A 27,802-nucleotide genomic window follows, 5' to 3' on the forward strand; every position below is an offset into this window, starting at 1 on the left:
AGTGGGGGCTCCATATTGGGGAACTAGCAGTAGCCAAATGGATGCTGATCTCTATAGTGAGGTAAAGGTTACAAATCAGGGAGTTGTAAGCATGAGGTGAATCTTTCTCAGGCTTGGAATATATGGGTGGGAGCCACAGAGAAGAATGCGTTGGGGGTCAGATGGAATGGATAGTGCCATTAATGCTGGCAGTTAGTCTCCTTCAGGTGGAGAAGGACAGGCTCATACAATGGCATCTTTCCTACTGGCGTGCATCTTCTCAAAGCCACTAAAGGGAAAATATTGGTAGAATATATAGAAAAATTCTCAAAATTGCAGAGGGAGGCTCTGATGGAAGGTAGGGCAAAGAGAAAAGAGATGGACACTGTGAATTCCAAGGGTCCTAGGATTACTTGGACCTGGGAAAACTGGCAAGCTGATTTTTTGACAGATGCATGTGTGCTGTCTGCCAAATACCCAGAGAGAAGTTCAGCCTTGCTCCAGTGCAAGGACATAATTTGGCAGGCATAGAACATTTGGTGCATGGCATGGACCTATTATGATAAGGAATTTAGATTACAGGTGGCAGCATGTCCAGGAATGAGGTGGCATCAGGCAAATAATGACTTCTGGTGAGTGGCAAAGGACCTCCAGATTGGGTATTGCCATGCTTACAGAAGGATAGCAGTGTATTGGTTCTGTGGCAACTTGACCAGAGGCCCAATGCTTGCAGTAAGGTATGCTTGGCCTTCAATGGAGAGAGACATTTCTGAAACTTCTACAAATATAAATATGCACATGAGAAGTGCATTGGCATCCACAGGGCACACAATTATCTTGCCCCATCAGGGAAAGTCCCAATCCAGTGTGAAAAAAGGTTATTCACTGTGCTCCCCCATCATTAGACAGTGGACCAACTAGCATGGGCATGGGACAGATTTATCCCTCGCTAAATTCAAGATACTTCAGATACTCCTTTGGGGTTACCCTAATCAGATAGAGGGGGCATATTTAGGGGAAGTGTTTATATTAGGATTCAGGCTACCATATGAAGGAATTCGAATTCTCATTAAGTCTCTTAATAAAAGTCTATTGAAGGTTTGAGTCGCACAGCAAGGAGACAAATTGCACAACAAATAAATCATTAACAAAATTACAGGACCATTCACATGCTTGACTAGGTCTGACCTGTGAGTCTCTCTTTTGTGGTTGGTCCCCCAAAAGACACGTAGAGAATATTGTTCAATCCACCAACTGTTTACGATAGAGAAGCTCAGCAGGTGACGTGACAGGCCCAGAACTTTGTTTGGTACACTACTCTCCTTTTGACGCTGCTGTGAACATTGTGAGGGCTTGTGGCTCCAGAGCAACATTAGTGAAATGACTCTAAGTAGGAATTTTGGCTGCTACCACTATATCCTCAGGGATTTTTTCCTTCTTAAAGTCAATTTCATTTTGACAAGGCCATGCCAATGGGACACTCAATGTCATGCTCAGCATTTAAAAAGTTCAGCATGGTGATGGACTGGGCTTTGGTACAGGAGTCAGGCTTGCAATAGGTGGTACACATTACCTTGACCTGGGATTACTCGCGACAGAAGAAAAACAGAGGGTCCTACAGCAAGCTGACCTGTTTAGGAATAGAGTTAGACACAGAGAGTGGTATCTCCAGACTCCATGTGAATAAACTTGGTTATCTTAATTTTGCACACTGAGTCATGGCAAAATTAAGATGAACAATAATAGCCTGCAGTTTGTGCAAAGTAACCTTCTTGGCTATGCTGGCCCTCTCGATCAATCACATAAGTTCTGCATGCTTAGAGATAACAAGGCCGAATCATTTTATAAGAGTGACCAAAGAAATACAGGAGGATTCCTGGGCATGGCATCATTTTCTAACTCACTTTAATGGAGCTTATTTTTGAAAACAGGATTCATTGCTAAAGGCAGTCCTCAAAGTTCAGTCAGATGCAACAGGGGCACTGGATTTGAGGATTTCCACCATCACAGGTGGTGTGCTCAGGGATATGGTCCACTGACTGGATACAAAGTGGGATAGTTAATGAAATCACATTCTTGGATTTTTCCCCCTATTTTCATAGCAGTGACAATTTGGGGGATGGAGTTTATGAACTGAAAAAAAGAGTGAGATCTAGAGTGACAACCTGGCAATGATACATGTTAATAGCCAGCCCTGCAAATCACTCAGGGTTATGAGGTTGGTTAGGACATTTTCACTGCAGTGTTTTAATTTATATATCTATATTGTTGCTAAAAGTGTCCCTGGGATTAATAACGACATAGTGGATGCTTTGTCTCTATTACACGTGGAGAGATTTCAAAACTTGGCACCAGGTGCCAACAAGGAACCCAAACAAATACTGCAGGCTCTTTGGAACTTTGCCTCATGACTTCTCTTGGATTAGTGCAGTGATTTAGTAGCACCATGAACATTTAGGGCTAATGCTGCATGTTTTATAGAATTTACTTAAATTCAGGCTAGAGTGGGCCTGTGTAAGATTTAGCCAATTCCTGAAGACCACATCAGCGTGTCGTGTCACTGGTACACTACCGGTTGGCATCATCAGGCACCACATTTTGTAGCAAACTGTCATGTTATCCAGATCTTTGTGGTGGGTTTTTAATTAGGAGGCTATTGAATGAGTGGTCATATTCCCCAAACCCCAGGGAAGATCCCCAATGATGCATCACTATTGAGATTCTTCAGAAACTGGAGGGAGTTCTTCACTGCGTACGTTGATGCGGCCAGGAGACATCTTTGTTCAAGGCAGTTTTCCCACTTGCATTTTCGGAGCATTCAAAGTCAGCAATTTGGTGCCTGGGTCAGCAATGGATACCTCAAACAGATATTTGGAGTTTAGGGATTTACAGCTTGGGTGAGCAAACAGTCATCTTGACCCTGAGAACGCCAAAGACAGACCAGGGATGGCATGGTGAGTCCATAGTACTGCATGAGGGTGGGGAGGCAGGGACATGCTCATTTGTACCTTTAAGAACTTATATAGGGCTGAGGCTGGCTGGTGATGGCCACTCTTTCTTCATACTATGGTCTCCCATAGTATTCTTGTCAGCAAGTTAAGGAAGTATGGGCTGGATGAATGCACCATAAGGTGGGTAGAAAGCTGGCTAAATTGTCGGGCTCAACGGGTAGTGATCAATGGCTCCATGTCTAGTTGGCAGCCGGTATCAAGTGGAGTGCCCCAGGGGTCGGTCCTGGGGCCGGTTTTATTCAATATCTTCATAAATGATCTGGAGGATGGTGTGGATTGCACTCTCAGCAAATTTGCGGATGATACTAAACTGGGAGGAGTGGTAGATACGCTGGAGGGGAGGAATAGGCTACAGAAGGACCTAGACCAATTGGAAGATTGGGCCAAAAGGAATCTGATGAGGTTCAATAAGGATAAGTGCAGGGTCCTGCACTTAGGACGGAAGAACCCAATGCACAGCTACAGACTAGGGACCGAATGGCTAGGCAGCAGTTCTGCAGAAAAGGACCTAGGGGTGACAGTGGACGAGAAGCTGGATATGAGTCAGCAGTGTGCCCTTGTTGCCAAGAAGGCCAATGGCATTTTGGGATGTATAAGTAGGGGCATAGCGAGCAGATCGAGGGACGTGATCGTTCCCCTCTATTCGACATTGGTGAGGCCTCATCTGGAGTACTGTGTCCAGTTTTGGGCCCCACACTTCAAGAAGGATGTGGATAAATTGGAGAGAGTCCAGCGAAGGGCAACAAAAATGATTAGGGGACTGGAACACATGAGTTATGAGGAGAGGCTGAGGGAGCTGGGATTGTTTAGCCTGCAGAAGAGAAGAATGAGGGGGGATTTGATAGCTGCTTTCAACTACCTGAAAGGGGGTTCCAAAGAGGATGGCTCTAGACTGTTCTCAATGGTAGCAGATGACAGAACGAGGAGTAATGGTCTCAAGTTGCAGTGGGGGAGGTTTAGATTGGATATTAGGAAAAACTTTTTCACTAAGAGGGTGGTGAAACACTGGAATGCGTTACCTAGGGAGGTGGTAGAATCTCCTTCCTTAGAGGTTTTTAAGGTCAGGCTTGACAAAGCCCTGGCTGGGATGATTTAACTGGGAATTGGTCCTGCTTTGAGCAGGGGGTTGGACTAGATGACCTTCTGGGGTCCCTTCCAACCCTGATATTCTATGATTCTATGATTCTATGATTCTATGTTGATAGGAACTACCTCAAAAATTCAAGTTTGTGGCAGTCTTTTAAAAGGGCTTATACTGCCAGGCTTCCCTTCTAGCAAAATTGGATCCCATTCTTTCAAAACATTCCTTTCAGGATTTAGGTGGTGACATCTGCAGCACAACTAGGAATGGGGGCTCAAGGGACACAGACAATTGTTCGATGGCATTTGAATGAATACAGGACATATGTGAGACCCCCTGGTTGAAACTAGAGACAAACAGTGTGAATGTGACAATTTTTTTTTTGTTTTTGACATTTTTCAGGAGCAAGGCAACAGGGCATAAGAGAAGTATTTGGATGAATGGGCACAGTATTATGTATTGGCCCCATAGGCAGGCAACCAGTTCCACTGGTAGTTCACAGCAAGGCTTCAGTGGTGAGGTGATTCTGAGTTGACCAGGAAAGGGGCATGCTAGGGGAACAGCTGATGTCCCTCTTACACTCTTTGGCAGCCAGGAAGCAGCCATCTGAAATTATTAATATACACCTGGGTGAGAATAATTTGAAATTTCGTAAAATGATTGATTTAATCATGACAGCATGGAGATTTAAAGCAGATCCCAGGGGTAATGGAAATTGGTCTGAAATGTTGCAGTGAGGAGCCACTGGGCCTCCAAGGGTTGACAAGGTCAGAAGGTGCATGATTCAGGAGGTGGTTAAATTTGCGTGCTAGCGGGGTGGATTGGTGATTACCCACATGAGGGAGCATATATATTTTTGTCTGATGTGAGGAAGGGAAATGTTAACCATCTGGGAACCCAGCTGGGCAGCCAAGACAGCCAAGTTAAAGGCTGGCACCTCTTGCTGGCAGGTGTCCAGTGCAGGTATTCATTTGATAGAGTTCTGGTTTCCTGATAAATTGTAACTGGCAGTGGATTTAGGGAAAGGCATCCCCTAAGAACCTGGGAATGGGGCTGGGGCTCCTGCTATCAGGTACAGCTCGAAGACAACCCCCTTTCTGCAACCCCTTAACCTTGATATGAGAAGAGGGCAGTGGGGTCCCAGCAACGGGGTGTGACCAGCTGTGCAAAGGTGGGGGCTGACAGCAGCCCTCCACAAGGTTGACCAGATTACAGAAGGAAAGATGATCTGCACTATACCAATTATTGCCAGATAGTTTCCAGATGAGTTAATAAAGTTGTAACCTAGTTAAAACACATCCCTGGTATCTTGTCTTTCTTCCCATGTGTTCAGGACAATGAACTTGAATGCTTAGTAGGGAGGAGAAAGGAAATGCAAACTTCACTCAGTAAAGCAAGAATTAAGAACTTTTTCAAAAATGGAATCAGAACAGGTCCACCTCCCCACTGTCCCCAAATCCAAAATATCTTTTAAATTGTACATGGGGTGGCAATATTTTAAATATGAAAAGAGCAAATGTTACTGTGGTGAATTTCACATTTCACACCAGAGATATGCTGTATGAGATCAGTTATAAAACTAATACCCCACCACCAAAAGGTACAAGTACAGTATTTTCCCCAAATTTTAGCTAGCTGCAGCCCATGATTATGGACATCTTCAGGCTGTTTTTTTTTTTTTAAAGCTGATGATGGGAAGTTAATGGTGGTAAAGTCGCTTGTTTTACAAGATGTATGCAGTCTCAAACCATAGGATGGTGAAGACTTAGGAATAATTCCTGAATCCAAAAGTATAGTCCAAAGTTGTACGTGTGGATGCAAACGTGCGTACACACACACACACGTCACACTTCAATTTTTTCCAGATTGAAAATTTTACCACTCCCAGCAGTAACAAAAAATCACCCTAAAAACCCCTAAAATCTTTCAGACGGAAAGAAGTTTGCACACACAATATCCCAACCCAAGCACAGAATAGATTCCTAGATTTTGAAGCTGGAAGGGACCATTACAATCATAGTTTGCCCTCCTGTTTAATGTCAACCTTAGAATTTCATCCCATAAATCCTACCCCTACTTGATACGCCTTTATTTATACACCTAATAACCACAGTACCCCTTTCAACTAGAGAAGCGTTACATAAACTTTTCAGGTCAATGGCCTCTTATACAAAGTCAATAATTTTCATTATCCTTTTCTATTTACTGTAAAAGTAAAAATGTATCCAGGATAACAACGATAAATCTGTGTGTTATTCATGCATGTTTTTTGAAAGACTAACAACGAATAAGGACGTGTGGGGAGTAAGGGAGCAAGATTTTAATTGCTTTAGATTTTTAAAAAATGTCCAGTGCCACGGACGCCCCCCTGCTTGCCTTGTGTGACCCCCAAAGGGCTGTGTATCCCACCAGATGAGAAACAAGCAGCTAGAGAATTGAAATGGGAGCTCATATTCAGCTAGCTATTTATAATGACTTCTAAATCCATTTCAGAGTCATTGCTTTACAGGATACAGTCCCCCAACCTGTAAATATGGTCTACATGCAACGTTTTCAAAAGTTCCTAAGTGATTTAGAAGTCAAAGCCCCATTGAAAAAGTAAATTTCAGCATGTCTGAAAATTTTACAGTATAAAAAGCAGGAATGTGCTAATAAAGTTTTCAGATGACACAAAGCTGGGAGGTATTGCCAATACAGAGAAGGACCAGAATATCATACAGGAAGATGTGGATGACCTTGTAAACTGGAGTAATAGTAATAGGATGAAATTTAATAGTGAAAAGTGCAAGGCCATGCATTTAGGGATTAATAACAAGAATTTCTGTTATAAACTGGGGACACCTTACTTGGAAGTAACAGAGGAGGAGAAGGACCTCGGAGTATTGGTTGATCACAGGATGACTATGAGCCGCCAACATGATATGGCTGTGAAAAAAGTTAATGCAGTCTTGGGATGCATCAGGAGAGGTATTTCAAGTAGAGATAAGAAGGTGTTAGTACCATTATACAAGGCACTGGTGAGACCTCATCTGGAATATTGTGTGCAGTTCTGGTCTCCCACATTTAAGAAGGATGAATCCAAACTGGAACAGATACAGAGAAGGGCTACTAGGATGATCCGAGGAATGGAAAACCTGTCTTATGAAAGGAGACTCAATGAGCTTGGCTTGTTTAGCCTAACTAAAAGAAGGCTGAGAGGAGATATGATTGCTCTCTATAAATATATTAGAGGGATAAATACCACAGAAGGAGAAGAATTATTTAAGCTCAGTACCAATGTGGACACAAGAACAAATGGATATAAACTGGCCATCGGGAAGTTTAGACTTGAAATTAGACGAAGGTTTCCAAACCATCAGAGAAGTGAAGTTCTGGAACAGCCTTCCACGGGAAGCAGTGGGGGCAAAAGACATATCTGGCTTCAAGACAAAGCTTGATAAGTTTATGGAGGAGATGATATGATGGGATAGCATAATTTTAGCAATTAATTGATCTTCGACTACTAGCGGTAGATATGCCCAATGGCCTGTGATGGGATGTTAGATGGGGTGGGATCTGAGTTACTACAGAGAATTCTTTCCTGGGTGTCTGACTGATGAATCTTGCCCACATGCTCAGGATTTAGCTGACCGCCATATTTGGGGTCGGGAAGGAATTTTCCCCCAGGGCAGATTGGTAGAGGCCCTGGGGGGGTTTCGCCTTCCTCTGCAGTGTGGGGCACGGGTCACTTTCTGGAGGATTCTCTGCACCTTGAAGTCTTTAAACCACGATTTGAGGACTTCATAGCTCAGACATAAGTAGGGGTTTTACAGGAGTTGGTGGCCTGTGTTGTGCAGGAGGTCAGACTAGACGATCATAATGGTCCCTTCTGACCTTAAAGTCTATGATTCTGTGACCAATGTTCCTGGATGCAAACAATTTTTTCTATAATTTATTCTTGGAACTTCAATAATGTTAATAAACCACTCAAGCTTCAAAATTTTGTGGTTTATGAGGTCAGCTCCCTCAGTGGAATTATAGTCTAAGTGTGTGTGTGTGTGTGTGTAAAATGCAGTCATTTTATATGAAGCAATATTTCAGTTTCTACATTTTAACAGTGCATCACAAAAAGTTCACTTCATCTCATTCTCACCCAAATGATATGCAAGATATTATTAATACTAAAATAACAAAAAGTATTCAAAATGTGAATGGGATAGAAAACCATTTACCTGTACACCTATATCAAGGCTGACAGCATGAAAAGCATTCACGAGTATCAAGCAATTGTGCAAACATTGTTCAGGAGTTCCCGGATTAGTATACATATTCACAAAGTGAGTTGAAATCTGTATGGACGATAAAATCAAACTCATTGTATTGTAGTGGAGAAAACTAAGTATATATATATTTTTTCATCTTCTCATTATTACATGAATGTTCATATACACCCTGAACTAAATATTCTATCTTAAGTGCATACTCAAGAAAAGAGTATCACTGAAATAATAATTCAAGACTTGCTATATATATATATGGCTTCATCTTTTAAAGTTCCTGAAATCTGAAAGTTCTAAAGTGAAAGTGGATAACCACAGTAGTAATAAATACTTAGATTAAGTACTGCTCGTCCAGTTATAAAACTGACAACGTTTTTTTAAAATAAAAAGATATGAAAAACGTTCTTACCAAATATGGGCAATAAGCTGCCACCTGTGCTGCCAATACCAGACCATCTAGAAGATCTCTGTCAAAATTTACTATCCATCTCATAGGTGGTACTTCACCTGTTTGAAACAATATAGCACAGGTTAGAATTATCTTCTCCCTTGACAGGTTTCAGAGTAGCAGGCGTGTTAGTCTGTATCTGCAAAAAGAAAAGGAGTAAGCAAGTGCCACAAGTACTTCTTTTCTTCTCCCTTGAGAGGTTTACCTTAACTTTTCACAGAAAGGATGACTTATGAAATAACTACTAAAGAGAAGTTACTCATCTGTACTAAAGTGCTCCAAGTATATTCTCTTCTGTAAATTAATGTTGTTGGGAACATATTGGGTGTGTGCCAGAACCATCCAGAGTACAGAAATGACGACTTGCATACTATGATGCAGCTGAATATTCACCACAAAGGGATTTCCAGTGTAACCATCCCCAGTTCTTTTCAGCCACTTGAAATACAATTAAAAGGACTCAAAAAACAGGAAGAAAGGCAGGTGGGTTGGCATCTTGTTCATTATGTGGGATGTTTAAGATTTATGAAGTCCTTAACTCTATTTGTTTAAGTGCTTGGGTTATAGATGTTTGCGTGCGTGCGTGCACACACACACACACACACACACACACACACACACCACTTTCCTTCCATTCACAGGGGCACTGATATTTATACAAAGCCCCTGAAATGCAAGAAAACACTTGAATACTTTAAAGATAAACCATGTAGACCATGCCAGTGCAACTTGTTTTGTTTTTTTGTTATTTTGTTTAAACCATTAAATTATTTGGCACTAATTAATCAACAAGCGTTATGTAAATGAAACTGAACAGTTTCCATTTACGGATGCACAATTAAGCAGACAACTAGTTCTACCTTTGCTTCACATATGCACTCTGATTCCTCACATAATTGAATCATCTTTGTTTTCCTGGTACTTTTGTGAAAAGTAATCACTCAGTTAAGTTGCCCATATTTCATAATTGGCAATTATGTTTTCCAGCTTTAATAGTTAACACATCAGTGCTTAAAATATTTATCCCCCACTCTTAAAAAGCAAAACTTTAACAAACTAAGGGAACAGTTTAATGATGTAAAATCTTAACCTGACATACTCTTTAAAACCTTTAAAGTAATTATTAACTTATACTTAAACAAAAGGATTTTGGTCAGTGTCTATATATATATATATATATATATATATATATATATCATTAATTTAAAACAGAGAGCCTTTCAAGTGTTTAGAAAACCACTTGTATTTTGTTAAATTACTGCTACTTTGCTATCCAATTTTCATAATTTATGAAGTACAGTACATGTGCCAGCTTACATTCATTTTAATTGTGTCATTTTTTCATCAGCTACAGTGGGCTCAGAATCCTGCCTCCTCATCACGAAAGCCTTTGTTTTGCTTCCCTAACACAAATCCTTTGAACAAGTCTGGTTCTAGGTTCCTAAATCTAGAGAGCACTGTGGGTATGGCCCCTGGCTTGGCTATCACAGATTGGGCTCATCCCATCTTCCACTGGGCACAATATCTCTGGCTGTCACTTCACTCCCACCTACTGAGGCCTGTCAGGTTATAACATGCCTTTTCCAGGCTGTTCTATGACCAAATATTCAGAAACAACATATAATAAACAGACCCTGTTCAAATGTTTTAGAAATAAGAGGCAATAGAGAGATTACAGTGACTTTTTGAAGAAAGGCATGCTATGAAATAAATAAGAAGTTTATAAAAGCAAATTGCTGAGAACAGCAAAGTGATCTCTAGGGAGCTCCACTACCACCAGCAGGAAGAGAAGAACTCGTAGAAACAGGCAGTAGTGATGGAAATGGTTTCACACAAGGGAAGCGCACTATCCTTCCTGCTGAAGTCAAATACTTTAGAACTTTTGCTATAGGACTGCCCTTCCAAGAAGCTTCCTACTAGAAGCACAGACCCAAGAGAGGAGGATATCTGTTATAAATGGTACATGCTCCAAAAAGTAAGCATCAGAGCAGGAAAAAAAATACTTTGTGCATCTCAGGAATTCAGGCTACATAAGAGGCTTAATATTGCCTGTCTGAAACATCTAGTTATCCAGTGACTCAGAAGGAGGAATATATCATGAAAGAATTCCTATATGTCCTTACTCACTAAAATAGTCAGACTGCAACCTTCAGCAGAAGATGATTGAAATTCATCATCATGTTCCTATTACGCCTCTGGTGTTCAGGGCAGTGACGGAGTTCCTCTACTCCTGTCTGTTTCTGGCAAGTCTTTCAATGGTTTCTCAGGGTGCCCCAGATTTTTTAGCTCAGCTTCCACAACTCTTCGCTATGTTGTTTTCGGGTGGCCTCGTTTTCACTTGCTTTCGAGTGTCCATCTTATTGCTACTCTGGTGATGGAATCAGTTTCCATCCGAAGCACATGACCAATCCATCTCCAACACCTCCTGGGCAATGATGGTGCTCATATCCTCTTGGCTGCACTGTGTCAATAGATCTTGGTTTGAGATTGTTCTGGGCCAAAAGATACGGAGGATTTTTCTCAGGCAGGTTGTATGTAATGAACACAGTTTGGACATGTCATACTTTCTTTTTGAAATTACAGTACTAAAAAAAAAATGAGCAGTGAATGTTAGGATTTCTACCTTCTTATCTATCAGGCCCTGCAGATCTCAAATCCAAGTCCGTGGGGGGCCTGGGAGCCACCAATACTCCACCTGGAAGCTCATAAACAGCAGCTGGGACAAGGGTCAATGAAGCCCAACTGAGGCACAAGCCCCGCCCCTGATTGGGAGAGCTCCAAGGCTCCTGACTGGCCTGCAGACCCTAGAGGAGGAAGCCAGAGGAGGGAATAAGAAGTTGTCCATACAGCTAGGCTTTACCCTGCCCTGGACTGCTGGTATGGTGTTTTCCTGCCTGCTAATCCTGATCTCCTGATATCCTCACTCAACCTCACCTGCTGCTTCCCAGTTCTGTTGCCTGATCCTGCTGTCTGGTTTTGTTGCCTGAATCTGACCTCCTAGTATCCTGACTCAGCCAGACTCTTGGTAATTGACTCAATCTCTGCCTTCCATTTTTTTCTCTCAATTCTGATCTCCTGGTGTTCCAACCCAGCCTGATTCATGGTAAGTGGCTCCTGGCCTCTGGACCCATAGCCCATACCCAACACTAAGCCCTATGCCAGGTTGCCCACGCCCCAGCCCTGACAGCTTGTATAGACCACTGTAACCCAAAGGAGTGGGCTGAGCAGGAGGGGAACGGATCCAGCAGTCCAGCCACTACCTCTGGAAGCACCAGACTCACCCGCCTGGGCCACCCACTTTCAGGCAGCTAATCAAGCCTTGTAGGATCAGATTGTGCAACCGCCCACGGTGAACCACCTATTCCAGAAAAAAGTAGATGAGCTGTGGACAGAAAACACCAAACTTTGGGCATGACTTGAAGCATCCTGCCCTGAACAAGATCATAAGGTTCCCCTGCCAGAATGTTTTGATGGGCCCCACCAGTGGTTCCAGGATTTCATTAACCAATGTCAATTCCTGTTCCCAATATAACCCCAGGCCTATGCCTTTGATCAGTCCATAAGCCTGGTAGTTAGCCTGCTAAGTCACTGTACTGGGCCTCCTCACTTCTGGAAAATGACAGTCCAGTACTGTTGAATTGGAATGCTTTCTTTCAATCCATGTTGGTAATATTTAATGATCTGCACTGAGCTCGAACAGCCAAGGCTGCTCTGAGGAAACTCCAGCAGGGGCAGGATATAGTGGCTATCTACACGGTACCCTTCTGCCATATAACAGCAGAAACTGAATGGAATGAGGTGGCACAACTGTATAGTTTCAGTGGAATCTGTGGGAAGAAATAAAAGATGGCCCATGTAGAGATGCCACAACAGCTTGGGCTCTGTGAATCCCTTTGCAACACAGGGTTGCTCCAGACTTGAGAGACACTGTTGATGGGTCCCCTCTTTCTTCAGGCCCCCTGACTGAAGAAACCACCCCTCCGGAAGCGGTCATCCCAGGGCACTGTAAGACAATATAATTCAGTGTGATTAATTCCCAGCACTTCCCTCTGATCATTTGAATTCCCTGGCTGACCCATCATGATCCTTTCATCACTAGAAAGTATAAGAAATCAGCTTCCCTTCTGCATTTTGTCTACAGCACTGTCAGAGGCTCTGGCACAGGATGGGCACTCCCTGAAGCTACATCGGAACTTCTCCCAAAATACCAGAATTGTGCCGATGTGTTTGAAAAAAAGAATGCAGAAAGTCTCCTAACACATTAGGCCTACGACTGTCCCACAGAACTACAGCTGGGGGCAAAAGTGCCGTTTGGGCAGATTTACACCATGTCCAAACCTGAGCTGGCTGTGCTCTGTCAATACCTTCAGGAGAATCTGGTCCAAGGATTTATCCACAAATCAACATCACTGGCCAGTGCTCCATTCCTCTTTGTTAGGAAAGGAGACAGTCATCTCCGACTCTGTTAACTACCGTGCCCTGAATCAAGGGTAAGGAATCAGTACTCTCTGCCCCAGATTCCTTAGTTACTGGATCACATGGGGACTCCCCATATATTTACTAAAGTGGCCCTCCCAGGAGACTATAACCTCATGCGCATTAGGGAAGATGATGAATGGAAGACCACCTTCTGAATGCACTGTGGTCATTTTGAACACTTGGTGTTGCAGTTCCGTCTGACCAAAGCCCCCACTACCTTCCAGCAGTTTATAAACAAAGTGTTCCAGGACATTCTGGACCAATATATAGTATTTTATCTAGACAACATACTGGTCTTCTCAGACAATCCTACAAACTACAAACACTGGTCGTGCTTGAGCGGTTCTTGAGAGTTTACGGCCGCATGGACTCTATGCTAAGCTTGAGAAGTGTGCATTTGATCCTTTATACTCTGCTCTGGAAAAATGGCCTGTGCCAGTGGTCCCCCACACCTAACATGGATTTGATCAGCTGAATCGCGCCTTTACCACTGCACCCATACTGGCCATCCTGATGCCTCCTGAACCTTTCTAGAAGAAGCTGATGCCTCTAGTCTGACAATCAGGGTCAGACTCTCCCAACAATACGGATCCAAACAAAACACTACACCCACATGCCTATTATTCGTGGAAGCTTACTCCCAAACAGAACTAGGAAATCATGGATAAGGAGCTCCAAGCAACTAGGATGGCCTTTGAGGAATGGCAACATTATTTTGAAGTGACTCACCATCCAGTCCAAATATACACTGACACAAACAATTGGAGTATCTGCACAATGCAAAGGTATTAAACCAATGGCACCTCTAGTGGGATCAATTTTTTTTTTTTTATGGTTCAACTTCACCATCACATATCACTCTAGAACCAATAACAGCACGGCCAACGCCTTGTCCTGAGCTTTGCAACTGAACCACATGGACCTAGCCGGGAACTGGCTCACATCCTCAAGCTCCTCAACTTCCTGAATAGTGCTCTGTGCCAGGACCTAGTCACACTGATTCGTTCTGCCTCTGCCTCAGAAATTCTGCCAGACAAAAAAGCTGCCATTGACAGGGAAGCAGACAACACTTGGAAGGGGGTTACATTAGAGAATAACCGCATTAACATTCCCTCAAGTCAGGCAAGAGTGGTGGCCTTACAGCTGTGACATAACTTACCTCTGAGCCATTTTGGTGAAGTGGTCTACCACCGTCAAGACTGTTGTGAGTCCACAGGACTCTGACAGCTTCACAATAAAATTCAATGCTTTAATGACCCAGGATCAGGTTGGAGTGTCTTCAGAATGGAGTATATCACAGGGTTTGTGGTATAGCATCTTAGCTTGAGCACACACATTGCAGGATTGCATGAAGGCCTGTATTATGTGACACGTTCAGGGCCATGAGAAAAGATATCACTGCTGATTGTGGATGATACTTTACAGCCTAATTCTGGTGTGAGGCCCTTCTGAAGTTCTAGCCGCACCTCTCCACCTTCTACTACCCTCTGTCCAATGGCCAGATGGAAAGGATCCATCAAATTTTAGAGCAATACCTATAACGTTATATTAACATTCATCAAGATGATTGTTCCTCACTATTACCCGATGTGGAGTTTGCATACAACAATGCAGATCACACAAAGAAGGGGAAATCCCCTTCTTTGACAGCTATGGGTATCACCCCGGATTCCACTCACATCTATCTATGACCTCTCCTAACCCAAACACCTCAGACTTGGTGCAGAGGATTCATCATATTCAGGAGGAAACAAAGGGCCACTTGGAAAAAGCAAAAAAGTCAACTACAAACGACATGCAGACCCAACATCTTCATTCAGACTCCCCCTATCCAGTGGGACAAACAGTATGGCTCTCAAAAGAGCACCTCTACACAAAAAGACTGTCACGTAACTTGGACTTCCAGTTCCTTGGCCCTTTTCAAATTTGTCGCCAAGTTATTCTGGTCATTGTTGAACTACACCTACCACGATCTTTCAAGATCCACCTGATATTCCACAAATCCCTCCTGAAACCCTATGCCAAGGATTAATTTCCACACAGGACCCAACCACCTCCCCCATCAGCGTGCATACAAGGCCACAAGAAACGTGTCATGCGTGAGATCTTGGATTCTAAACACCAGCAGGATAAACTTTTATATTTAGTCGACTGGGAAGGCTGTGGCCCTGAGGAATGTACATGGGAGACGGTGGAAAACATTCACACACTCACTCTAATACAAGCTTTCCATGAGAACCAACCTCAGAAGCCTGGACCCACAGAGCCTGGAAGGCACCCGGAAGAGTGAGGTCAGGTCCCATGAGTCTTGAACCCAGGTCAGAGGGGGTTTTGGGAATCATCACACTCCAATCCTCCATCTAGAAGCTCATAGACAGCAGCAGGGACCAGGCTCCATGAAGCCCAACTGGGGCACAAGTCCCACCCTAATGCTCTGATTGGGCTGCAGCCCTTATTTAAGACAGAAGAGGAAACAGGAAGCTGTCCATACAACTGGGGCTTCACCCTGCCACAGACTGCTGGTCTGGTGATTACTTGTTCCTCCCTTCTAGTGCTGACCTCCCGGTATCCTCAACTCGGCCTGATCCTTGCTAACTGCCTCCTGATTCCTGCCCTTCTGTTCCATCACCTGATCCTGACTTCCCAGGAAGTTTATGGGTATCTATAGACTGAGCCTGACTCTTGGTACTGCCTCCTGGTTCCTGTCCTCTGGTTCTGTCACCCGAACGTGATCTCCTGTCCATATGGTATCATGACTTGACCTAACTCTTGGTAACTGCCTTCTGGTCCTGTCACCTGAACCTGACCTCCTGATATCCTGACTCAGCATGACTCTCGATCCCTGCCCTCTGGTTTGTCTCTCAAGCCTGATTTCCTGGCATTCCAACCCGGCCTGCTTCCTAGTAATTGACTCCTAGCCCCTAGACCCTCAGCCTGTTCCCAACGCTAACCCCCAGACCAGGCTGCCCATGCCCCAGCTCTCACATTATCGAGCACATATATTGCCATGGTCTTCAGCCAGTAGTCAAGAAAGGTTGGTCTTCTGCTCTCACAAGTTTGATGTTACTGTGGAACACAACTATCAAGGGAATTCAGTCTTCCCCAGAAAAATGCATTCCATTTGGTAGCTTGGCTCAGTGACACTAAGCGTTTTAAAGATGAAAAACAGTATCTTGAAATATATCTGATAATCTATGAACAGCCATAGTAATGAGCAGAGCACCAGAGTGAGATGAAAGTCGCTGTGTTTTGAATATGCTGTGTTTATGCACTCATTTCCCAGTACAGCCAGTTTCAGTAATATAGCCTGGAAGTCAGCAGGCACAGATCATTTTCGTCAAGTCATTGCCCAAAAGCAAAGGGCATAAGAGTCCAGAAGCAGTAGAACTGAGAAGAACACTTCACTGTAATATTACTATTTAAGGGTGGAACACTTCCCCAGTACCATGAGAAGCTCTGAATCTTCAAAATGTTTTCCTTTCATCAACATCTGCCTTGCTTGACTTTAGATTCAATCAGATGCTTCATCCACTCGCTTATCTCAGGCAGCCACAGGGACAGTCAGTTACAGAACCATCAGCACTGAGGATGAGCACATTATGGAGCTGATAATATGTGAACCAGGATAGGTCATGATTTTCCCCAGTGGCTTCACTAGGAGAAGATCTGGGGATTATTTTTCCAGGAAGGATAGCATACATCATTATCACATTTGCAAAGAAACCCCTTCCAAAAAATTTAGACAAAATTTAATTGAGAATCATCACATTTACACTGAATGGATGTACTGACTCCCAATCAAAAGCTCAGATGGAACAGTAATTCTGCAGATATTACAATTACTGTATTATGTTTCAGATTCAAGAAACAAAGAAGATTTCACCAAGAGCTAATTATTTAGATGTTAAAAGTCCACATCAAGTCTTGTAGTAACACAAAGTAAATATATTAACAAGCCATCTCAAATAAAAAGCAATGACCTGGGGACAGTTATTTAAAATATTTTGCTCTCATAAAGCAATCTACAAAACACACTGATAAAATTATCTCAAACTAAATGTGTGTGTGTCAAGGAAGAATTTTGCAGTTACTTCAAACATTATTAATACACATCCAGAATTAGACTCTTCATGTTAAATTATAATAGCCTGCATGCATTTATAATATTTGGAAATTGCTTCCATCAAAACAGTTAAGTAACTTGATTGTAAACTATACAGTTTTATTTCTGGAGAACAGGTGCCCTTTCCAGACAGATTTACATAAAAACATTTTACCTATACATTTTCACCACAGTGAAAGAAACACTTTATTCATTACAGAAATGTCAGTTAGAATTTCAAGATTATGTTTTGCTAACTTCAGAAGTACAAGATTACCAGGGAACAATCTAGCCTTCCATTAATGATCCAAAACTGCTTTTGAAGCACAGGTCAAAAATAATTATGTAGAAGACAATTTTGTACAGACATTCTTATCTGCTGGATAAGTGTCATGTCTTAAGAGGTTGTCATTGTGTAGAGAAAAAGTGCTCTGTAGAAAAAAGTATTTACTTAATGTTCATGCAGCAAGAAAAAGCCTAAGGATATGATTCAGGGTGCTATAAAGGACAGAAATACTGTACATGTAAGATCAAACTTATGACCTGCCACTTTGGCATGCTTCTCAGCGACAGTCAGTTCAAAAGCTTCCCTTTTAATTTTATGATCACGTTCAGCAATGTGAGAATAAAGATGCAGTTTAGTCTAATTTATTTGATACTAAAGTCGTTGCACTACTATGCGCAGCATAAGACACAGATTGTCCTGTGATTTTTTTTTTAAATCGCTACAACAGTCTGCTGTATAGAAAAACAAAAACCCAAAATCCATGGAAAAGGGAAAAAAGGACAGTAGGAAAGTAATTAGCCTATTAATAATTAACCACATTATAAAAAAATTCAAAATATAACAAACTACCCTACTACACACTAGACCAAAAAATGTTTACATTTCATATATCTTTTGTACATATATAAAACAGGAACACTTCAGTGGCTGGAATATTTATTTTATCACTGTATACAAGTTATTTACATATATTTCAGTACATATGCACAGAGAATGCGAGTGGATGCTGTGCAAGCTTACCCATAGCGCTATGAAAATGTACCTAAGTCCTAATCTGTAACACCAACAGCTACTCTAGCACAGGCCTTCTCCAGTATTATGGTTTTGTTTCAGTGTGGACATCTAGCAAGTTGAGGTTAACAGAAGATCCAAAAATATTTTTTAGGTGATTTAAGCTATAACTAAGACCCAGGTTTCAAGAACTGAAAGGCCATTGGAGTAAGCTGTAAAACCTACTGCCATCACCACCGACTACTGTATTTGATCAGAGCATGCTGTCTCTGTCCTTCATATATTTTAATTGTTTATGTCTGCAACTGAATTCATTTACATGTCCAGCTTCCCAACATTCAGATCTAATCAGATAGTTAGGGATCGAAATAAGTGCAACTGTGGGCACAAACAGTATCCACAACATTGAATTTGAGATCAAAGCCTGGCTAAAAGTCAGGACCAAAAGTTAAATCTTACTCTTGCATCCCATGCTTCTATTTTTTCCCCTCAAAGAATGACTATAGTTCAAGCATGGGATGAAACTTTTGTTGTTTTGGTTTTGTCTCACTTCCATGTTTGAACAGTCAACTCCCAACAGTTTACAGTTAGAACTAGAGCTGGTCAAAAAACAAAAATTTCTCCCACAAGAACTTGCAAATGAAAAATCTTTGCTTGAAATTTTTATTCAAAATTATCTTTTTCTTAAGAAAAAATCAAACCCATTCAAAATTAAAAAATTAGTTTCATTTTGACTTAAAAGGGAATTTTGAGTTTTTTCCTTAATTTAAAAAACAATGAAAATAATATTAAGTTGTAACTAAATGAAAATTGTCATTCTGAGTAGACATGAAGTGTAGTTTCAGCTTTTATTCATTTTGAATGGTTGATTCCAAATTAAAGCTTTCTTTTAGACCCTTTTTATTGGAAAAAATTAAATTTTATCAGGGTTAACTTTTTCCTACCAAAAAGAGAAAAGATTGATTAGACTGCATTTTTCAGCAGGAAAACCTTCCACTCAAAAAAATTGAACCAGTTCTACTCACAACATTTAAGAAGTCTGTCCAATCTGGTCATGAGAAGGCACCAACTGTCAGGTTGTTTACAGCAACTGCATCACATGGTTTTTAATAAATGTAATGTTTCCATGATCAAGTAATTTTGATATAGTGTTCCCGTCAATCCACTTTATTCCAGGTTATCTCTCTGATTTCTACAATTAATTTTTTCTCTTTTTGTCAAATTTTATCACTAACAGGCCTAGAAGACAGCTAACAATTCTGCTTCTACTTGTAGCCCAGCCTGTGCTTCCTCCCCTGCATCCATGTTTTTTAATCAATTCTGCAAGTTATACCTTCTAGTGTTTTTAGTTATCCCCACATGTGTTTTTAGTTATCCCCACATCCCCTTGGCTTTCTTATACCTACAACATCTTCACATATATGGCTAGGCTAAGGAAATCCATGAACATGAATGCTTTGGTTAAAAGTTACACTATATTTTAATCTTATTTAAATTTTATAAATATATTTTAAGATTAACAGTATGTCTCACTTACTTTCATGGAATCCACTCTAAAATTAGAATATTATAAAGTAAGATAAAACATTTGATCATGTTTTCCCATTTAAAAACGTTTACAAGTACACTTTTTGTATTGGAAACAGTTAATAGTTCTAATATCAAGCAATTTACTTACTCTAAAATACTTGGGAATAAACGAATTAGCCACAGAACAAAATGTAAAAGTAGTTATCTTTTCTAATTGTAATTACAGCTCTGGCATTAAAGCCTCATGCTAGCTGCTCTGATATAATTAAACTTTCTAAACATAATTACTCAGTTTCAGTGCTGATAAACAATGGAAATCAGAAGTCACGAACAGGACATTTATTTTTTTGATCAAGCATACATTTTAGCTTTTCAAACATTGATTACATCGAGGGGGGTCTTTCAATTAAAATACTAATGAGTATTTAAGCAGAGATTCTCAACCTTTCATGTACCAGAGGTCATTCTGGAAACTCCACAAAAGCCCAGTAACTACACCCACTTTTCACACAAATATGTATCAGATCTGATCATAGATAAGGCTAAGCTTTTGTCACGGATATTTTTAGTTAAAGTAATGGACCAGTCATGGGCAATAAACAGGGCTGGCTTTACCATGAGGCAAACTGAGGCATCCGCCTCAGGTGTCAGACTGTAGGGGAGCGCCACTAGGACCCAGTGTGGTAGAAAATTGTGTCTGCTGCTGTTGCATATGCATGCACAGAGATGGTGGAGTGCTGTGCTGGAGGAAGGAGGGCACAAAAGACATGACATAGGCAGGCAGGAGAAAAGGTGAGAGGGAATAAGAGAAAGCAGCAGGAGCTGCAGGGAGAGAGAGAGGAGGAGGAGCCTCTTATGTACCTCTCTAGCACCCCCAGGAGCCTGGACTGATTAACACCACCTTCTCAGGGAGCTTCCTGTTTCCTGCTGCTTCCCTGAACCCACTTGAGAACAGGCGGCCAACTGACATAGTAGTAGGAGCCAGTTAGGCACTTAAGACGCTGATATCTTCCCTCACTCAGGCCCTGCTACAAGCCTGCTTATTTGTCCCCTTCAATTGAGTGTTGAGAGCCACTGTAGCTGGCACAGAACAGCAGTCATGAGTGAAAGAAGAAAACACCCCTCTGGGGCACCATTCAGAAAAAGAAAGAAAGCAAAGGAAGCTTTTCTATCTAAGCAGGATACATAGACACAAATGTTCACAGTGAGCCTTCCGGCCCCAGTGAGGATGTGAGTGGTGAGGAGATGCCTGATCTTCCAGTTAGTCAGAGTGCAGGTGACCTGGCAGCCACTGCAGCATCCATATCTCCATCTCAAATGGATGTAACCATGCACATTCCTGAAGAAAAGCATAGATCAGAGAAGAATGTGGTGGAGGCGCAAGAAACAGCTGCTGCTGAGTTTAGTTCCCTAAGTCTAGATGATCCAGGACTGTGAACCCACTTGAGCAGTAGCCCAAGGGACTTCCTTGTACCGCATGAGCCACAGCAAGTGAAAAACTTCATGTTCCCCAAAGACAAAGAAAACAGAAGTTTCCATCCAACACATTACTGGCGTGAAATCCCCAATGGTGACAAAGTGGAGAGGCCATGGCGATGTACTCAAAAACCCAGAATGCTGCATACTGTTTTTGTTGCAAACTCTTCCAGTCTAATGTTCCAGCCACATTGGGTTCTACAGGAACAAAGGACTGGAAAAATCTGGCTAGAAATCTAGCATGCCATGAGAAGGCAGCAAATCACCAGAGAGCACTCCATAGGTGGAAAGAGCTTGAGATGAGACTAAGGTTAAAAGCCACCATAGATGATCAGCAACAAGAGAAGATTGTATCAGTCTCTCTTTACTGGCAAAATGTTCTGAAAAGGCTCGTTGCCATTGTGAGAATGCTTGATACCCAAAACCTAGCACTGTGTGGCACTTCAGATCAGCTGTATGTGCCAAACAATGGAAACTTCCTTAACACTGTGGAGCTGATGGCCAAGTTTGATGCTGTACTCCAGGAGCATCTAAGAAGAGTCACCACCCGAGAAATGTACACACACCACTACCTTGGAAAAACAATTCAAAATGAGATCATACAGTTACTGGCAACAAAATCAAACAGAAGATTGTGGCAGATCTGAAGGCAGCAAGATATTACTCCGTTATTCTGGACTGCACACCTGACATCAGCCATACAGAAAAAATGACTTTAATGGTGCGTTTTGTAACAACAACAGAACCTAGTAAAAATGTCCCTGCAATGGTGACTGTCAGAGAGCATTTTCTAGAATTTATTGATGATAGTACAGGAGCTGGTATGACAAATGTGCTTCTTAAAAAGCTGGAAGATATGGGAATTGCGATAGTTGACATGAGAGGGTAGGGCTACGATAATGGTGCCAGCATGAGAGGAAAAAACAGAGGAGTGCAGACACAGATCCGAGAGTTAAACCCTGGAGCTTTTTTTGTTTCATGCAGTTCTCATTCATTGAACTTGGTGGTCAGTGATGCAGCATCAGCTTCTAGTCAGGCTGCTGGATTTTTTAATGTAATTCAAAGCATCTATGTATTTTTCTCTGCATCAACTCATCGATGGCCAATTTTGAAGCAACATCTGGGAACATCTTCTCGGACACTGAAATCACCGAGTGCCACACGATGGGAAAGTCGAGTGGAGGCGATAAAGCCGATCGAACACCAAATTGGGAAGATAAATGATATTATAGTTGCCATTATGGAGGATAATGCTATGACAGGAACTGTTCATGGGAGAACAGTGGCACAGGGAAATGGAATCACCAGAAAAAAACATAACTTCAAATTTCTGTGTGGCTTAGTGTTGTGGCATGACATACTGTTTGAAATAAATGTTGTAAGCAAGAGACTCCAAGGTGTTGACCTTGATATATCTGGAGCAATGGAACAACTGGACAAAGCAAAGTCATACCTACAGCCTTACTGGTCAGATGAGGAATTTCAAAACATTCTGAAGAGTGCACAGAAGTTGGCAGAGGACCTTCACACTGAAGCTATCTTCCCACCCATTCAAGAATACAAGAGTCACCAAAGAAGACGACATTTTGATTACAAGGCATGGGACAATCCCATAAGAGACCCCAAACAACAATTCAAAGTTGAATTCTTTAACCAGGTGCTAGATCGTGCAATACAGTCAGCTGAAGAACATTTCATGCAGCTCAAGGAACACAGCAGTATATTTGGGATGTTGTATGATATTCCAAAACTCCGCACTATACCTGAAGAAGACTTACACCAGCAATGCAGGGCACTAGAGACAGTGTTGACACATGATGACATGCGCGATATTGATGCGAGTGATTTAGGTGATGAACTGAAAGTTCTTTCGAGATACATTTCAGCTGGATCAACTCCAAAGGCTGTTCTGGAATATATGTGCACAAATAAGATGACCACCCTCTTTCCAAATCCTTTTGTTGCTCTGCACATACCTCCAACACTTCCTGTAACAGTTACCAGTGGAGAATGCAGCTTCACCAAGCTGAAGTTAATAAAAACACATCTATGCTCCACAATGACACAGGAGAGGCTGGTTGGCCTTGCAACCATCTCAACAGAGCAGAGGTGGGCAAACTACGGCCTGCAGGACTGTCTTACCCGGCCCCTGAGCTCCGGCAAGGGATGCTAGCCCCCAACCCCTCCCGTGCTGTCTCCCTCCTGCACAGCGGCCTGCCACTCCTGCTGGACAGCATGGCAGCATCGCTGGCTCCGGCATGGTAAGGGGGCGGGGGGCAGGGAGCGTCAGGGGGCAGTCAAGGGACAGTCAAGGGACAGGGGTGGTTGGATGGGGCTGAGATTCTGAGCGGGTGGTCAGGGAATGGGAAGCAGGGGAGGTTGGATAGGGGTGAGGTCCCAGGGCGCGGTTAGGGGGCAGGGGTGTGGATAGGGGTTGGGACAGTCAGGGGACAGGGAGAAGGGGCAGTTGGATACGGGGTAGGGTCCTGGGAGGGGGTGGTCAGGGGACAAGGAGCAGGGGTGGGGTTGGATGGGTCAGGGGTTCTGAGGGGGGCAGTCAGGGGACGGGAAGTGGAAGGGGGCGGAGGGGGGTAAGGGCCAAGCTTTTTGGGGAGACACAGCCTTCCCTACCCGGCCCTCCATACCGTTTCACAACCCCGATGTGGCCCTCGGGCCAAAAAATTTGCCCACCCCTGCAATAGAACATGAGCTGGCCCAGACTGTGGACCTTCAGGAAGCAGTTCAAATCTTTGCAACCAAGAAGGCACGGAAAGCACCACTTTGATTATTCAAATAGATAAAAATGCCAGTGTTTACTATGCAGACAAGAAAAGTTACATTTGCTGTTCAGATGTCTGAAAGTTAAGTGTTACTTAACATTTTTGAACAAGGCATTTTAAGTGGTTAGTTCTCCTTTATTGGGGTCGGTAGCAGAGCAGTACCATGAGAGGAGCAGAACAGAAAGATGGCAGAATTGACACCTTTCAAAGTTTTGGGCCAAATGAGGGGACATGGGGGTGTCATTTGAGCTCCCCACCTCAGGTGCCAAAATGCTATGGGCCGGCCCTGGCAATAAACAAAAAATTCATGTAATCCCGTGACCTGTCCTTGACTTGCACTAAAAATACCCTTGACAAATGGGGAGGTGGGCTCAGCAGCCACTCCTACTGGGGCCCTGTCAAGGTTCCTCCCCCACTCTGAACTCTAGGGTACAGATGTGGGGACCTGCATGAAAAACCTCCTAAGCTTATCTTTACCAGCTTAGGTCAAAACTTCCCCAAGGTACAAAATATTCCACCCGTTGTCCTTGGACTGGCCGCTACCACCACCAAACTAATACTGGTTACTGGGGAAGAGCTGTTTGGACGCGTCCTTCCCCCCAAAATACTTCCCAAAACCTTGCACCCCACTTCCTGGACAAGGTTTGGTAAAAAGCCTCACCAATTTGCCTAGGTGACTACAGACCCAGACCCTTGGATCTTAAGAACAATGAACAATCCTCCCAACACTTGCACCCCCCCCCTTTCCTGGGAAATGTTGGATAAAAAGCCTCACCAATTTGCATAGGTGACCACAGACCCAAACCCTTGGATCTGAGAAAAATGAAAAAGCATTCATTCAGTTTTTTACAAGAAGACTTTTAATAAAAAATAGAAGTAAATAGAAATAAAGAAATCCCCCCTGTAAAATCAGGATGGTAGATATCCTACAGGGTAATTAGATTCAAAAACATAGAGAACCCCTCTAGGCAAAACCTTAAGTTACAAAAAAGATACACAGACAGAAATAGTTATTCTATTCAGCACAATTCTTTTCTCAGCCATTTAAAGAAACCATAATCTAACACATACCTAGCTAGATTACTTACTAAAAGTTCTAAGACTCCATTCCTGGTCTATCCCCGGCAAAGACCCAGCATACAGACAGACACAGACCCTTTGTTTCTCTCCCTCCTCCCAGCTTTTGAAAGTATCTTGTCTCCTCATTGGTCATTTTGGTCAGGAGCCAGCGAGGTTACCTTTAGCTTCTTAACCCTTTACAGGTGAGAGGAGCTTTCCCCTGGCCAGGAGGGATTTCAAAGGGGTTTACCCTTCCCTTTATATTTATGACAGGCCCCCAGGTCCCTCACCACTGCGGTCAATGGGAGCTCCAGGGTCGCCCGCTGCAGTGGGGAGTGGGAGCTACAGAGTCCTCCTGCCCATAGGGTTGGGCAGATGTGGGGTGGTCCCCACCCTGGCTAGGTAGCTGCAGGGTCCACCGGCCACCCGCCACAGCTGGCTGCGAGCTCCAACCCGGGGCAGAAAATGTCACAGAGGTCAATGGAAGTCACGGATTTGTAGCCTTAATCATAGATAAGCACACAGTCACAATTCTTTACCATAAACATGGAATATCAAAATATATTCAGTGTTGTGTGGAAGGAATATTAAGAGAAACACTGCTATTACTTGCGTCAATACGAACATTCGTGCTACTTCTCTTAAAGCAGAGTGACTTTATCTTTGAAGTTATCATGTTATATGGAAATCAGATTTGAGTCTGTTCAGATTCATAATTAAAAATTCCACTCACAAATAATTACTTCCAAAATGGCTTGCAAAAATAGTACCCCTCTTATGCAATTCTGGGTCTTTGTCATTTGGCAAGCATCACTCAGTCAAAATCACTAGTATGCTATGGCTGCTTTGCCCCTTTATCCAGTTAAGCTAGATTTACAGCTATTTTGCAACACAAAACAGTGAAGACCTTTCCTCCCGATTCCTCCTGCCTTTTGCACCTCACTAAATTCCCCCTCCTTCCTGTCCTCTACATTCCCATGCACCCACAGCCCTTTCTCCCTCCTGCATCCCCCAGCATGCATACAAATGCATACACACCAGTTTTCTCTTCCCTCCTGCCCCCATCAAGAGAAGACCCAGTGTAACAGATTTTGAGAAGAAATATTTAGATTTATTGTCTTTGCCATTTTTTTTACAATGAGAGTTTATCTATTGCATAATAATATCATCTCCTTCAGAGAAACTTACAAGCAAATTTTCCTCTTCCAAACTGGACACCATCTCCCACTGACTTCAGTGGCACTGAGGTCATAATTTGATGCCCTCTTTCAAAAAAGCCTGTACTTCCAATTGTTCCCAATAAAAATGAAGTCCAGGAAGACGTTGGCCCCCTATTCTGTCAGAAAACAGAGAGGACACTCAATCCCAGTGAGAACTAGGCGGGATGGATTCCCTGTTCGGAATGGCCTATGGTTTCAGTCCCAGTGAGAACAGTATGCGCTATTTTGAAAGAGAGCAGGCCTGCAAGAAATTCTCTGTGGAATAATATTATTCTTTAGTCTCTGCTGGAGAAACTTTCATTCATGAAAAACAATTGGGAACATGACCATTAATCTTACATTTTAAAATAGTTCAAATTTAGGCTAGGTACATATTTCAGTGATTCAACTATATGACAAGTTTGACACCTCAATGTTATCCTGTTAAAACCAGAGAAAAGAAAAGAAAGTCTGGCAGCAGGCACTAAATTTCTTATAAGACTCATTTTTATTTAATTTGAAATCCTAAACTAGTTAATGAATGTACTTGTAAATTCTCAGAAAAAAACGTTCTGCACTCAAAGAGTAGTGCTGTAATTTTGGGGCAGATATACTATACAGGTTTGAATCCTTGCTTTCAATGCAAAACAACTCAACTTTAACTATGGAGCCACAACCAGATACTTCATATACTAGTCTTTTACTACATAATCACGTACTGTTTTTCCCACAGTTCAAGAGCAATAGGTTTACTACTCATTTTTCTTTCATTAATAAAACCAAAACTTAATCTGCATTGGCAAGCATTTGGACCACAGAGCACGCATCATTTATATCTGTTTCTCAAGCTTAATAACTTAAAAAAAACAATTAAAAGCTTATTTTGGATTAGACCAATATTATACAGGACGTTTAAATAAATATATGCCAATACATAAAGACCTTGAAGTTATTTAAATACCATGTGCCATTTCAGCATTCAAATAAGACAAGACAGTTGATTTCTAGAGATTATTACATACCTCTCACCTTTCACTATGCTGTTTCATACCACCACAGAGTATGAAATAATGAAAATGCACTGCTTCTCCCATATCATTACTGAAAATAGCAATGGTTATATGAACTGCTTTGGACACACATAGCCAACAGTGCTCCCCCTGCATCCCCCACGTTAAATGTCTAAACAGCTAATTCACGAACATAACTAGAACAAACTAAACCTATTTGCCTACCAATGTGCCTTTTGGATTCCACATCTAAAAGATCTTTCAGGAGCAGCTGGAGCATGCAAGAGTCAAAAGGTTTACCAAATGCAACTAGGTTTACATAATATAAGCACCTTGTTTTGATGTGAATACAGAACCAGTGTAAACATCTG

At 42.3% G+C, this 27,802-nt stretch overlaps 1 protein-coding gene across 1 annotated transcript in view; it reads right to left on the bottom strand.

Moving 5' to 3' along the window:
- CFAP47 (cilia and flagella associated protein 47) overlaps positions 1 to 27,802 on the bottom strand; it is a 643,435-nt gene that overhangs the window by 441,510 nt on the left and 174,123 nt on the right. The window contains exons 34-35 of the mRNA XM_073358068.2: positions 8,740 to 8,837; positions 8,283 to 8,399 (exon numbers count right to left, since the gene is read on the bottom strand). Coding sequence (XP_073214169.2) covers positions 8,283 to 8,399; positions 8,740 to 8,837 — 215 coding nt within the window. The remainder of the gene's footprint in view (positions 1 to 8,282; positions 8,400 to 8,739; positions 8,838 to 27,802) is intronic.

The sequence above is a fragment of the Lepidochelys kempii genome, chromosome 1, assembly GCF_965140285.1.
Source record: "Lepidochelys kempii isolate rLepKem1 chromosome 1, rLepKem1.hap1, whole genome shotgun sequence".
Classification (NCBI taxonomy): Eukaryota; Metazoa; Chordata; order Testudines; family Cheloniidae; genus Lepidochelys; species Lepidochelys kempii.